The sequence below is a fragment of the Pteronotus mesoamericanus genome, unplaced genomic scaffold (genome assembly GCF_021234165.1).
Source record: "Pteronotus mesoamericanus isolate MK-2021 breed Mesoamerican mustached bat unplaced genomic scaffold, CSHL_Meso_final contig_173, whole genome shotgun sequence".
Classification (NCBI taxonomy): Eukaryota; Metazoa; Chordata; class Mammalia; order Chiroptera; family Mormoopidae; genus Pteronotus; species Pteronotus mesoamericanus.
In genome coordinates this window covers 12,666,505-12,681,901 of record NW_026555072.1, presented here as the reverse complement: position 1 = coordinate 12,681,901, position 15,397 = coordinate 12,666,505, and the positions used below count along the sequence as shown (strand labels likewise).

General features: G+C 36.9%; 1 protein-coding gene across 3 annotated transcripts in view; it reads left to right on the top strand.

The window, feature by feature from the left end:
• PRRG1 (proline rich and Gla domain 1) overlaps positions 1-15,397 on the top strand; it is an 83,332-nt gene that overhangs the window by 32,982 nt on the left and 34,953 nt on the right. For all 3 annotated transcript variants that reach the window (XM_054566571.1, XM_054566570.1, XM_054566568.1), the window contains exon 2: positions 8,106-8,156. In XM_054566571.1, the coding sequence (XP_054422546.1) occupies positions 8,147-8,156 (10 nt within the window). In that variant the 5' untranslated portion in view covers positions 8,106-8,146. The remainder of the gene's footprint in view (positions 1-8,105; positions 8,157-15,397) is intronic.

The following is a 15,397-nucleotide window of genomic DNA, read 5'->3' as shown; positions in this document are numbered from 1 at the left end:
TCAGTCTATTCTCTGTATCTGTGAGTCTGTTTTGTTTGTTTATATTGTTTGTAAGATTCCATACATAAGTGAAATCATATAGTATTAATATTTGTTTTCCTCTGACCTACTTCACTTAGCATAATGCCCTCTAGGTTTATCCATGCTGACACAAATGGTAAGAATTCATTCTTTTTTATGGCCAAGTAATATTCCATTGTATATACTAGGCTGTCCAGAAAGTATCTAGCCATGTAATATGAAAAGTAAAGACATTTACTGAAGAAGATACAAGAAACTGTACATAGGACAATGATGCTTCAGTCGCCTTCAAAGTAGGCACCTTGGGACCTCAGTCACACAGTTCTCCCAGTCACCATCAGCTGCTCTGTTGTATTTTCCTGAATCTCATTGATGGTCTGAAATCTCTTCCCTTTCAAAGGTGATTTTAGTTTTGGAAAAACCCAGAAGTTGCAGGGCACCAAATCTGGTCTGTAGGGGGGCTGAGTCACCTGGGTGATTTGGTGTTTCCAAAGAAACTGCAGAAGATGTGATGCATAAATGGGCATGTTGTCGTGATAAAGCTGCCAATTCCCAGTTGCCCATAGCTGCAGCCTTCTGAATCATCTGAATAGTTTCCACGGAGGAATGTTCAAGCTTAATGCAATATTTGATGCAGATTCATTGCTCTATGTGCTCAGTCATTTTTTAATGTGATGGGTACACAGTCCACATGCTCACTCAAAGGCATCTACCACCCCCATTGACTAGTACAGTGAAGTTGTCATTGTTCATGCCTGCGCATTCCAGTCTACTCTCTGTGGCTGCCAGGTTACATCAATGTGGAGCAAACCATTCTAGTTATATTAACAATGGCTGGACTTTTTCTGGACAGGCACAGCAGGAGATATTTATCTATATATCTATATGCACATATGTGTGTGTTCGGCATAAGATTTGGGGGTGGTCTGCTGCTTTCAATAAAAGGTGGAGAGATAAGAAATCATTAGATCATTTCTAAAGTTTCTTTTGGCTCCAAAATTCTCTTAACAATCCAACACCCTTGACTACTTTCTTGATTCATATTAAGTTAATTTTGTTCCATACACTTAATGCATTGTCAGAGAATAATGAAATTTCAGAGCTCAAGAGGTTTTACAAGTTATTTTGTTCAGTTTTCCAAACTGAGCTCCAAGGAATACAACTTCTGGGAAATACTGATTGCTTACAAAAAGGTTTATGTAGCCAAATATATTGAGAGACTATACTTTTGTCACATTGCTAATTATCATTTTTAAGGTTCTGAAAAGTTTTTTATAATTAATTGATTTTAGAGAAAGGGAGAGAGAAAGAAACATTGATTTATTGTTCCACTTATTTGTGCATTTGTTGGTTGATTCTTGAATGTGCCCTGACTGGGGATTGAACCCACAACCTTGACATATTGGCGCAACACTCTAACCAACTAATCTACTTGGCCAGGGTTCTGAAAAGTCTTATAATAAAGATACCTGTTTAACTTTAAGACTGCATTTCTTACATTTATTTGATCAGAACCTTTTAACATCCTGCAGAAATCAATTTGGGAAACACTCATCTAGTTCATCACCCTCCTTTTGCAAGGAATTTGAGACAGAAAATGATTTTCCATTGTCACACAGCTAGTAAGCAGGTCTCAGTATCATTTATTCCATGATTGTCTCTATTCATATATGCTGATTGTTTTCCAGCTTTATTAAGATGTAATTGACATAGAACATTGTGCAAGTTTAGGGTATACGATGTAATGACACAGGTATATATTGTGAAGTAAATGCTACAGTAAAGTTAACAGATCATCACCAAATATAGTTATAATTTTGTGTATATGTTGAGAACTTTTAAAGATTTATTTACTTAGCATCTTTGAAATATACAATATTGGTAACTATTGTCACTGTGCTGTAACTTGCATACCAGAACTTACTCATCTTAAAACTGAAAGTTTGTACGTTTTGACCACCTTCACCCACTCCCCCCACCCCTGGCAATCACCAGTCTAGTCTCTGTGTTTATTAGTTTGTTTTTTTAGATTCTGCATATAAGTGAGATCATACAGTATTTTTCTTTTTATGTCTGACTTCACTTAGCATAATGCCCTCAAAATTCATCCATGGTGTCACAAATAGCAGAATTTCCTTTTTTATGACTGAATAATAGTCTATTGTGTGGCTCTGTGTGTGTTTGTGTGTGTATCACATTTTCTTTATCTGCTCATCTGTCAGTAGGTATTTAGGTATTTCTGTGTCTTGACAATAGTTAACTAACGCTGCAATGAACATGGTAGTACAGAAATGTCTTCCAGACATTTTTTTTTCTTCAGACATATACCTCAAAGTGGAATTGCTGGATCATATGGTAGTTCTGTTTTTCTTGAGGAACTTTCATGATGTTTCCATAGTGTCTATACCACATTACATTCCCACCAACAGAGTACAAGTGTTCTCCTTCCTCTGCATCCTTGCTAGCATTTGTTATCCCTTGTCATTTTGGTAATAGACATCCTAACAAGTACAAATCAGGAAGTCAGTCTCTAGCCTTGTTTATCTTTTCCCTCAGGATTACTTTGGTTATTCAAGTTATTTGTGGTTCCATATACATTTAAGGATTGTTTTTCTATTTCTGTAAAAACCACCATTGGAGTATTGGTAGTTATTGCATTGAATATATAGATGTGCATGTTGTAGTATGCACATTTTAACAATATTCTTCTCGTCCATGCACATGGGATAGCTTTATATTTATTTGTGCTGTCTTTGATTTCTTTCATCAGTGTCATAGTTTTCACTGTAGAGATCATTCACCTCCTTGGTTACATTTCTTCTAAGTATTTTATTCTTTTTTATGCTATTATAAATGGGATTGTTTATTTTTTCAGATAATTCATTGTTAGTGTATAGAAACACAACTGATGTTTGTATGTTGATTTTTGTATCCTGCAACTTTACTTGCTTTTTTCAGTTTTGGGGGGAGTCTTTAGGATTTTCTATACACAATATCATGTCATCTGCAAATAGGGAATTGTATTTCTTCCTTTCCAAGTTAGATGCCTTTTATTTTTCCTTCTTCCCTGATTGCTCTGGCTAGAACTTCCAGTACTATGCTGAGTAGGAGTGGAGATCATGTGTACCCTTGTTCCTGACAAAAAAAAAAAAAGCATTGAACCTTTCATTGTTGCATATGACATTAGCTGTGGGCTCCTCTAATATGACCTTTATTGTGTTACATATGTGTTGTTGAATTTGGTTTTGCTAGTCTTTTGTTATGAATTTTTATACATGTATTCATCAGGAATATTGGCCTGTCATTTCCTTGTAGTGTCCCTTTCTGGCATTTGTATCAGGGTAATGCTGGCCCCATAAAATGAATTTGGAAGTGTTCCTTCCTCTTCAGATTTTTTAGGAGTGTCGTCCTGTAACCAAGAAGTTGCAGATTCAATTCCTGGTCAGGGCACATACCTAGGTTACAAGTTCAATCCTTGGTCTGGGCATATATGATTCCCTGTCTGGGTATGTAGGAGAGGCATCCAATTGATGCTTCTCTCTCCCATCAATGTTTCTCTCTCTCCCTTCCTCTCTCCCTCTCTCTCTAAATCAATGAAAAAATGTCCTCAGGTGAGGATAAAAAAAATTTTAAAGAATTTGAGAAGGATGTTTTTTTAAAAAAATGTTTAGTAGAATTTACCAGGTCCTGGGATTTTATTTGTTGGTGGTGGGGGTGGGGGTGATTACTGATTTATTTCCCTTGTGGTTGTTCTGTTCAGATTTTCCATTTCTTCATTATTTAGCCTCGGTGAGTTGATCCACTACTAGGTTGGCTATTCAATTAGTTGGTGTATAATTGTTCATAGTAGTCTCATGCTCCTTTTTCTCCTCTTGCATTTCTGATTTTATTTATTTAGGTTCTCTTTTTCTTGGTCTAGCTAAAGGTTTGTCAATTTTGTTCATCTTTTCAATGAATCAACTTTCAGTTTTGTTAATCCTTCCTATTGTTTTTCTATTTTATATTTCATTTACTTTTGCTCTAACAGTTAGTATTTACTTCCTTGCTAACTTTGGACTTCGTTTATTCTTCTTTTACTAGTTCTAGAGGTGTAGAGTTAGGTTGTTTTTTCGAAGTCATTCTTTTTTCTTGAAACTTTATCGTTGCAGAATTCTCTGTTAGAACTGCTTTTACTGAATCCCCTTGGTTTTCTTATGTTGTGTTTCCATTTTTGTTTGTCTCAAGATATATTTTTATTTATTTTTTGGTCCATTAGTTGGTCTGGAATGTCTCAATTTTCATGTATTTGAGAATTTTCAGCTTCTCATTATTGATTTTTAGTTCATATCATCATGTTTATAAAAGATACTCAATACAATTTCTATCTTCTTGTACTTGAGTTTTATGGCTTACCAGATGATCTATCCTAGAGAAGCTTCCATGTGAGCTTGAGAAAAGTATTCTGCTTTCCTGCTGCTGTCAGATGGAATGTTCTGTGTGTCTATTCTGTCTGTATGATCTGTAGTGTTGTTTAAATCCACTGTTTCCTGATTGATTCTCTGTTTGGATGATCTCTCCATTGTTGAGAGTGGGGTATTAAAGTCCCCAACTATTATCGTATTGCTGTTTTCTCCTCTTAGCTGTGTGCTCCAAAGTTGTATGCATAAATATTTATAATTGTTATATCTTCTTGATGAATTGACCCATTTTCATTGTATAATGACCTTCTTTGTGCCTTGTTACCATTTTTAGCTTAAAATCTATTTTGCCTGATAAGTATGGTGATCCCTGTTTTTTGGGTTTGTTTTTTTTTTTGTTTTTTGTTTTTTTTGGTTACTATTTGCTAAGAATGTCTGTTTCCATCTTTTTACGTCATTCTATATGTATCCTTAAATCTCAAGTGAATCTCTTGTAGGCAGCATATTTCTGGGATATTGGTTGTTTTTTTTTTTTAAATCTATTCAGCCATTCTGTTTCTTTTGATTAAAGACTTTAATCCACTCGGCCACCTCGTCTGCCACTTGCACTTGAAATTGTGTTATTAATTCACTTGAAAAAGTAAACTATATGCATGAAAATGAAGCATTGACATAAACTTTAAAAACTTGCCAATCCATGATTTTGTAACTAATTTGCTCATATGAATGAAATTAGTCTTTATTCCAACTGTCTTGACATTACTGTAATTTTAAAAAGTGTAATATTTATCTACTAGGTTGAATTATATGTGTGTATGCAGTTTTGTATACTGTCATAGCATAAATAAAGAATTTAAAAACAAAAAAACAAAAAAAAGACTTTAATCCATTTACATTTAAAATAATTATTGATAGGTAACCACAAATGTTTTGTTCTATTGAATTCTTCATTGTATTCTTTAGCTTTAAGGTTTCTGGGTATTTGTAGGGTTTTTTTGATGGTTTGTATTTCTTTGTTGACCTTCTAATTTTGTTCATGCATTGTTTTCCTAATTTTGCTTAGATGTCTGTCTGTGTGTTTCATAGCTCACTGAAGTTCTTTAAGAGAATTATTTGAATTCCTTTTCAGATAGTTCTCCATTTCTTTAGGGTCAGTTACTGGCACTTTATTAGTTAGTTTGTTTGTTTGTTTGAGTGTTATAATGTTTATCTGTTTCTTCCTGATGCTTGATTACTTGCATTGGTATTTGTGCATTTGTCTGTCTCCCTCATCAAGACTTAATTTGTTCACTTCTGCAGGGAAATACCTTCACCGGGTACTGCAGCTTGGGGGTATTGGGGTACTCATTTGGTAGCCTCTGTTGGGAGGCAGGGTTTGTTATTGGGGTCTGTAGTAGGGTGAGACCGCTGCTCATGCTCTGAGTTGGGGGGGTTGCCTCTGGCTGCACTCCACAGCTGGGTGGGCTCTATTCAAGCAGGGCCACTGGGAGACCATATCCCTATTTGGGTGGGGCTATTGATTGTGCTCTGCAAGTCAGGTGGGCCACTAACTAAGCCCTGCAATCACCTCTGGTTGGGAAAAATCCCAGGCTACGTTCACTGGCAGGATGGTACCACTGGTTGAACTCCACAGTTGAGTAGGACTCTGGGCTGTGCTCTGCAGCCTCCAGGACTGTGTGGGATCTCAGACTGTGCTCTACAACCAGATGGTGCCACTGGGTGGACTCTGTGTGTAGGTAGGGCTGCAGGCAGGATTTAGTAGTCTGATGTGGCCTCAGGCTGTGCTCTGGGGTCAGGCAGGGCCACAGCTGTGCCCTGAAGTTGAGTGGGGCTGTATCCTGGTCTTTGTGATTATCTAAGCCATTGTCTGTGCTCTGCAGGTATGCAAATTCACTGGCTGCACTTTTCTGTTGGCTGGGGAAGTAGGTTATGTTCCTGATTGGACAGGGTTACTGGCAGGGCTTCCTGCCTGGGCAAAGCCCCAGGTCATGTTCAGCAATTGGGCACGGTCAAAGGCTGGCCTCATCTGCATATTAGGGTTGTAGATTGGGATCCTCTGTTGCCCAGAGTCACCATTCAGACTCCCTACTTAAGGAGGGCCAGAGGCTATGCTTAACAGTTGGGCAGGGCTGCCAGTTTGCCTCCCTGACCAAGCAGGGCTGTAAGATCGAGCTCCACAGGCTGTTTTAGTTCTCTGGCCAGGCCTCCTGGGTGGGCAGAACTAGAGGCTACACTCAGCACTTGGGTGGGGATGAGAATTTGCTTCCTTTCCTGGGCAGGGTGGTAGAACAGGCTTTACTGACCATATGGCCCACTGACTAGGGATCAGAATCAGGCAGAACTGCCAACAGAGCTCCCTAGCCAGAGGGGTCACTGGCTCAGCTCTGCAGATGGACAGAGATCTGGCTGGGATCTCCGCTCAGTGAGTGCTGCAAACAGGAGTGTTGTCTGCCAAGACTTAAGCAGTATTTTCTGTAACCTCCACCCCCCTCATCCACATCTATCAAAGCCCGGCAGATTCTTCCAGTGACTCACATGAGACAAGACGTGAGTGAGCCTCCTGGGAAGCATTTCACATGCTGGGGGAACTCGGATGTACACCTCAGGCTCTCTTTTCACCCTGCAGAAACCACAGGTTCGGGGTACCCTCTTGGTGTGGCACCGTGTCAGTGTGGAGGAGGAGCAGTGTGCTCAGAGCATATATAGTCCTCTTACCCTTCTAATGTGGGATTTTTACAGTGATGTCTTTTCTATGGATAGCTGCTAGTTGATCTTCCTGTGAGAGGGACTGAAGTTGGCCTATGAAGGAGATTTGCATGGCCATTTTGATGACATCACTTTCCCCTGTGTGCTTAGCTTTAAGTAGGTTATGCATTCCTTAATGGATTGAGAGATTATATCTTATAATTTTGCCTTTCTGGTACTTAGCTCCATATTGGGAATGTAGCAGGTAAACAATAAATGTGTGATCATTCTGTGATTGAAACCTGTAAGAAAAATGAAGCATTGTGGTATGAAATGGCTTCTGTGTATGTATTTTCATCTTTTAAAAAGAGAATTGCTGCTCCTCTGTGTATGCTTGCTCTTGCAATACATATTTTTTTTCCTCCAAAGCTTTTGTTGTCAGTAGTTCATGGTTATTGATTCATACTGTTTATGGGTAATAACTCTGTGGGCTGCTTTGCCTCAGGGATAATTTCATTAGAGGCACTGCTGTTTAACACCATTCAGGAAGGTGTTACACTATAAAGGGTATTGGATTTGTCACAGAATGACATTGAAGAGAAGCCAGGGATAGGCAAACTAATAACATGATAGCCCAGTTATTAAAATTGGGCCTTTTGGCATTTTTATCCACCAACTTATATTGATATCACTGCCTTTTCCTAAGGGATAAGCATGTGACCAATTCGATGAGTCTTATTTGGCCAGGGCAGAAACTAATGCTAGATAAACAAGGTCATAGTAAGTTTGTATAAACCTCGTGCATCCAGAAAACTGTGTTTCTGTCCTTTGAAGTTAAATATCTGTTTGTGATAGAGAAAACATTTTTGTAAAGGGGCAAGATTAGAATGTACTGAAATGAAATGCTAATGTTGACCTCATCAAGTTTAATGGAAATTATTTGATGTAGTTTAGTGACTCAGCCTCTGTGAACCTGACTGTGTGTATGTGCTGTTTTAACAGGGAATCATCGTCCAGGAATCTCCCAGGGACCACAAGAAAACATGGGGAGGAGTAAGTTTCTCTTCACTTTTAAATAATTTAGACTCTTTCCATATTAATCAACTGTATCCAGAAAATTAGATTTGCAACTCCGTTTTTGTTTTGTTTTTTTGTTTTTGTTTTTTTGGACACCTAAATTGTATTTCTGGTTAGTGTTAGAAAGTTTTTGTCTGAAGCAGGGCTGTGCAGAGAAAGACCAACAGACCACATGTTGCTTGCTGGCAAGTGGGCAAGGGTCTTTTTTTCCTTGTGCTCTTTTCTGGACATCTCTCAGTACAAGGGGAGAAAGCTTAGACTTGATACTACATAGGCCCGCCCTAATCCAAGCTTCTTTACAACTCTTAGCAAAATTACCCACATGCTTCCAATGGTTGCTAAGCCTTGTTGATAATAACATCAACAACAACAAAAAGAAACAATTCTACCATGCAACTAATGACAGTATTAAAAAATTTATCTGTGAGGCTGATTTATAAATGGTTTTGATTTCCCCTAAAATGTTAAAGCTTGGCATTAAGAACCATTAAATGAATCTTTTTGTTTATTTTTGTTTTCTCATAAGGCTATTTATGGTCAGTGGTTAATAGACAAATTTAAGCTCATTTTGTTGTAAAGTTAATCTAAACCAGCCACTAGTGACTTCATAAATAATCCTAATCAATGCACACTATAAAATCAGATGCTATAAAGGACATCACAGGGAGACTTGGTGTTGTGTAGTGTAGTGTGAAGAGTACTGGACATAAAGAATCACAGGTGTCTACCTCTACTACCTTTACTACCTTAACCAAATCCTAGAGCTCCCCTAAACGTGTTTGTTCATGTCTTAGGTGGGATTAATACATTGTGTACTTCTAGCCCTAGGAAAGTGAGATTGGCATAATGTAATAATCTATATGAAAAGTGTGTTGAGAACTCTATGAATTATAATGGGAGAGAGCAGTGGTATCTGCTTATTGCTATCATTATTGAATACATATATCTTCATTGGTTTTGATTTTTAATAGTTAAAATGAAGTTATTTAATCAGCAGGGCTGACTAGGGTTGTGCAAGTGATAGAAAATGCCTCTTTGTATTTTGTGCTCTAGGCACTTTGTCCCATTTTAGTATGGGCCCTGGTTGGCCCTTAATTAATCATGCAAAATACCTTCCTGAACCTGTTGAGTCAGATTTTGCCTGTTTTTGGTTTTGGTTTTTGTTTTTTTTTTTTTGCCAGAACTTTCCTTGAAGACTGACAGATTCCAGGGATTCTGCTTCTTTCCCAGACTTCAGAAAAGAGATTACTATCTGATGATTCAGAAAATTTTAAAAATGAATAAATAAAGAAATCTTGTCAAAATTTTGTGACTAATCCATGCCATGTCCTAACCCCAAGTCAGTCGTCAACAGAAGCTTCCAGAGTAACTAACTCATTGTGGTTTGGTCCTCACCTAATCTCAGGCTTCAGGTAGATTTCGAGAAGAGAGCTACAGTGATACAGGGCAACACATTTCTTCTTGTTTCCTCTCTTCCTTTTCAAAATGATCATCAGGTCATTAGCAAGGAGATCGTTAGATGCTTACTTTAAAAGTTGCCCCAGCAAGTGTTTATTTAAATGGTCAGGCAATTAATAGAGTCCTTGCTAAAGGACAGGGCCTGGTAATGTAATCTGCAAGATGGGCATGCTTCCAAGTGGAGATGAGATAAAGAAAGTGCTCCAAAAAGTGCTCCTTTTATAAACACACAGAAGCTTGTAAAGTGGTCAGCTGTTTGTGCTCTATCCTTTACTCTCCAATCTTTACTTAGTTGGCCTGATTATACGTGTTAATTGCTGGCACTGCTAGTGAAAAAAATGTTACTGTGTGCTCATTTTTTTTCTTTTCTGGAAATGTACAATGAAGTTTTACTGGATTTGATAAAGCTTCTCACAAACAGCTCAATGTATCAAAGAAAGGGACAACAGAAGAAAATGTTACAAAGATATGCCACTAGCCTCATTAAGGAATCACAAAAACAACAAAGCTGGAAAACTATACAGTGTAGGTGGAAAATTAAAATTGAGGTGAATTTTTTTGTATTCTTTGATGAAAAAATCATAAATATGTGTTAGACGAATCATTTATTTTACATAAAAATTATAAACAAAGTCTTAAAAATGGTGGGGATTGGGATGAGAACAGACTTGTATATTTAATTTCTTATTAGACCACCATCAGTGTCCATTGTATGTGGCATTGAAATCCCATCTACTACATAGCCCATTTTCCGAGCTAGTATTTAGGACTCTTAAGAATATGTAATTGATATTAACAAGTATCTGAAGAGCACTTCATAACTCACAGACTCCTACATTATTTTATTTGAGTTGTAAGACAACCCTATGATGTAAATAGAGATTATTATCTTCATTTTATTTATTACAAAACAGAGGGTTGTGAGAGAAAGTCTTGTGTAAAGCCCACAGCCTATAAACGGAGAGCCAAAATGCAAACCTAGATCTCCTTATGTCATAATCTAGTTTTTATTTTCTTCCAATAAATCATGTTTTGAATACCCTATTCATCAGTAGTGTATAAAAGTAGATTAAAAACTTAGGAGCTATGCTCTGACTGGGTTGCTCAGTTGGTTAGAGTGTCATTCCCTACCCCAAAAAGGTTGTGGGTTTGATCCCCAGTCGGGGCACATACAGGAGGCAACCAATTGACATTTCTGCCTTACATCAATGTAAAAAAAAAAAAAGTTGCTGTGAAAGGTGTGGAAGAAAATATTTTCCAAGATCTATGATGATGTTCATATATTTCTCATAGCATGGAGGACTGGATAGGTAGGCAAAGAGAAATGGCTCAGTGTTCATCACCGTTTATAGTAACAGCTAAAACACGTTATGTAGCAGATAGTGGATTACCTCGAATATCAGTATCCTCAGAACTGTGGGCGTCCCTAGATGCAAAGGCAGTAGCACTGATTGGCAGTCACCAAAATAAATAACAAGATAATTCAACTCAGAAGCTTGCTGTACACAACCCACAGTGGAAGGCTCCCTAAAGTAAGGGGCCAGAGACACTTTGCAGGTGAAAGTCGTCCTTCTTCATCAATAGGTTTTTATCTTTATGGTTTTTCTTTTTTTTTTTTTTTGACTGCAATATATGCATTTTGTTTTATTTTACAGTTAAACAGTTGAACAGGTATAGACAGTGACATTCATGTTCACTGGCCATCATTCTCTTATTGAATGTTCTAAGTTCTATATCAGCAATTTGTGGTATTGACTAGCCTAAAATGCAGCTATTGATGGCTAATTTCACTATCTTTAACTTAAGAACATAGCTCCTGGAAGAAATTCATCCTGCTGTTACAATCATAACTAACCACATGATGCTCCTACTCCTTTCTTATAAAATAGGAATGATATTTAGCCATGAATCTTTGAAATGATTAATTTTACTTTGTTTTATAGAAAATAATATCTGGAATAGCTGAATGATAGCAAGCCAACAGTTTTTATTTGTAGAGAATAATTAAAATAAAAATATGAAGATAACTTAGCACTTTTTCTGTTTTTCCTTTTCCAGCATTTAGCCTTTGGAAATAACTTTTACCTAGCCTGGAAAAAAAAATCCTAGGTCTATAAAAATGGTAATCTAAAAAGTCAGTTTCCATCCGCATTTCCCATACTTAATATGGTGGCATGCCCCTGATGGTCTGGTATGCATGAACATATTGCCATGCTGCAGAGTAACACTGGCAGTGCTGCCAGGCACAGCCTTTGATTTGTTTTTGTTTTTGTTTTTTATAAACATAGTAGCTTAATTCCTTTGGGTCCCTGAATGTGCCTGGCTCCTTTAGTCCAAGGGACCCAAACATGTCCCCCCACTTATCAAGACTTCATGGAAGGAAAGATGGTTTATAGCTACCACAGTAAATCTCTAAGCTCTTTTGATTCACTGCCAAGCTACCATTTGGTTGAGACCAATCCTGAACTTTAGCTCTGAGTATACAGCTCCATATTTTCAAATGGAGAATGGGATGTTCATATTGACAAGCCTTGTAAAGTGACTGTCTCATAATGTATGGCCTAATTTTGTTTGACAGCTCCCTCGTTTATCGTTCAAGTGCAGGCACACATTTAAAGACAATTATTTCATTTTCTGGACTGTGTTAAATCTGTGAATTTTTTTATTACAGTAACATATTCATACCTCTGCAGTTTAGATGATGTCACCAATTTATCATAAATCCTTATCTTCATAATTTTATAACAGCAATATCAAATCTGCTTGGGGCTGACAACAGCCATTATTTTTTCCTAGCAAGTCTTTCCCACCAGGAAAAAAAAAAGGGTGTTTATTTAAGGGTCAGTCTTAAAAAAACAAAAAAAAAAACCCTCATTGTAGTACTTGATGGTTTTTGTCTTTGATTGCAATCTTCTCTGATTTTTAGCTATTTGAGACAAAAACAACCTTTGGTGTACCTATGTTTAGAATGGTTTCTCAACCTCAGTGCTATTGACATTTTTTAAATTGAAGCAAAAGTCACATAACGTACAATTGACCATGTTAAAGTATACAATTCAGTGGCATTTAGTACACTCACCATGTTGTGCAAGCATCTAATTCTAAACCATCTTTATCACCTCTAGAGGAGACTCTGTACCCATTAAGCAATCAGTCTCTATTCCTCCCTCTCTCCAGGCCCTGACAACCTGCAGTCTGCCTTATATCTCCAGACATTTACCTATTCTGAATTTTATATAAATGCAGTAATACAATATGTGACCTTTGGAGTCTGTCTGTATTCACTTCACATATGTTTTTTTAGGTTTATCCATGTTGCGTTACTACCTTATTCTTTTTTGTGGCTGAAAAATAACCCATTATATGATTATACAACATTGTGATTATCCATTCATCAGTTAATAGACGTTTGTTTAGATTATTTCCACCCTGTGGCTATTGTGCGTAGTGCTGCTATGAACGTTGACGTACAAGTTTTTATTTGAATATCTCTTCAATTTTAGGGATATATACCTAGCAGTGACTGTTGACATTTTGGGCCAGATAATTCTTTGTTAAGAGGGGCAGTCCTGCACATTGTAAGATGTTTAGCAGTATCCTTGACCCTTCCCTAGTAGATTCCAGTCGCACCAACCCCTCCAAGTTGTGACAGCCAAAAATGTGTCTAGACACTACCAAGTGTTCCCTGGAGTGCAAAATCACCCAAGGTTGAGAACCACTTATTTAGAATAAAGGAAAGGAAGTCTTTAGACATAATATGGCATTTGCATATTAGAATGTTTTTAATAGAAGTAATTTGAGTCTAAAGAAGAGCATTATATGGTTCTGGAAAACCATATAATCAAGCAGCTGTGTCCTTGGATTAGTAACATAACCTCTGGATTTCAGTTTTCTTGTCAGTGAAACGAAGGGATTGAAATGGATCAGTGGTTCCCAGTGTGCTCAGTGAAGCCCCAGGTTTTCTGAAGGCAGCCACCATGAGGGAAGGAAAAGTGAAGTACTCCTGGTATATTGCAACTCCCCCTCAGACAGAGCAAGCAAAAGTCTGAATTTTGCTATCATTTCAAGAGCAAATCCACATATAAATAACATTGATTTCACCAGGCAGTGAAAAGTCATTTCTGAAATTTGGGTGCTAATTTAAAAAGGCACCAATTTGTCAATGAGACTCCCATTTCTCATATCCATTATGTTTGCTACTGTTGTGGGCAGGAGAGAAAGCTGAATGCTATCTTTGAATGCTATCTTAATAGCCACCTCTGGAGTGTAGCTTTTTGATTAAATGTAGTATGTGTTCTATCAACATAATTACCTACTCCTAGAGTCTAGATCCTAGTTAACTATCACATAGATAATATCATAGTGTCTATGTTGACAAGCTGTAAAGCATTCATTATAACATAGAATTATGTATTTAAAACTATATTTCATTTTGGCGACTTCTCTGTCTGCTTTTATTCCCCCATTAAATGGTGATTATTAGTCATAGTTATTTCCAGACAGGATTGTAATCAGTGTAGATAGGATCCATAAGCTAAAGAGAAAGTTTTATAGTTGTAACAACTGTAAACACTAAAACTAATGATATTCTTGCTGATATCATTCAGGCAATAGTAACGGGAGAAATACCTATCTTTGGAATATTTCTCTTTTCATGATTCCACCAGATTATGTGCTTAATTTTGTGCAAATCAGATCATTTGCTAATTCCATATTTGTTGGTTCCTTGTGGGTAAGGCATAGCTCCTAGTCCATAAATCAAGTGTTAGAGTACATTTAAATCAGTTGTTGCCATTGCTAGCAACTTGATTGTTGTCATCTACCAATTCATGAAGAAAGAGTTTTGATAAGAAGGAGTTATAAATTGTAAAACTCTGTCAAAGAAAATTTGGCCTTTTTTCTTCCTTTGTGGGAGAAACTATTAGACCATTTCTCTGTATCTCATTATTCTTTATAGAGCATAAAATCATTAGATAAGAGACATCTAAATATATGATCCAAAATTTAGCTTTTAAGAAAAACCATATTGAGTTAGTAAGACTTGCCCTGGGGGGACAGGTTTGTTTTGTTTTTAAAGAATATTGACTTTGTACATTACCTCTTTTGTCTTCCCTTGTATAGAAATCCATTTCTGGCATTTTCTCCACACTTATTCCCGGAAACCTGCCTGTTACCATCTGGCATTTCATTGCATTACCTCCGGTAGCACAAAGATATCCTTTTTAAAATGTCTTAGGTAGTGATCATAACCACCACATTGTCCTTAAGAAGTAGGTTCAGGATATTAGAGATATTAATAACAATTATTTCTTCTTCCAAACCCTGAGACTTCTCAACTAGCTCAATCCTGTAACTTTAAATATTTTTAAATATCTGAGTTCTTGAATGGGTTTCAGCTCCCTAATTGCTGTCAACACATACTACATGACATTCTAACTGAGCTGTTAGATTGTGACAACCTGATAAAGTACATGAGCACCACCATACAACAAATTCTGAATTATAAACCTACCTGTTATGAAAAAAAGTAACCTTTAGTTTTCACAAATAGGTTACAGTGGTGAAATACAATTGGGAAATATTCTGTTTTTTCCATCTTCCTAAGTAATAGGAGAATGGTCAAAATAACATCGTGTTTTCTTTTTGTAAGTGAAATGTTGCTTTAAAATACGAGGCTTCATTTTTTGAGGGAAAGTTATTCCTATCAATCTGTGATAAGAAATACCTATTTTGTACCTATTTCAGTAAAAAAACAAACC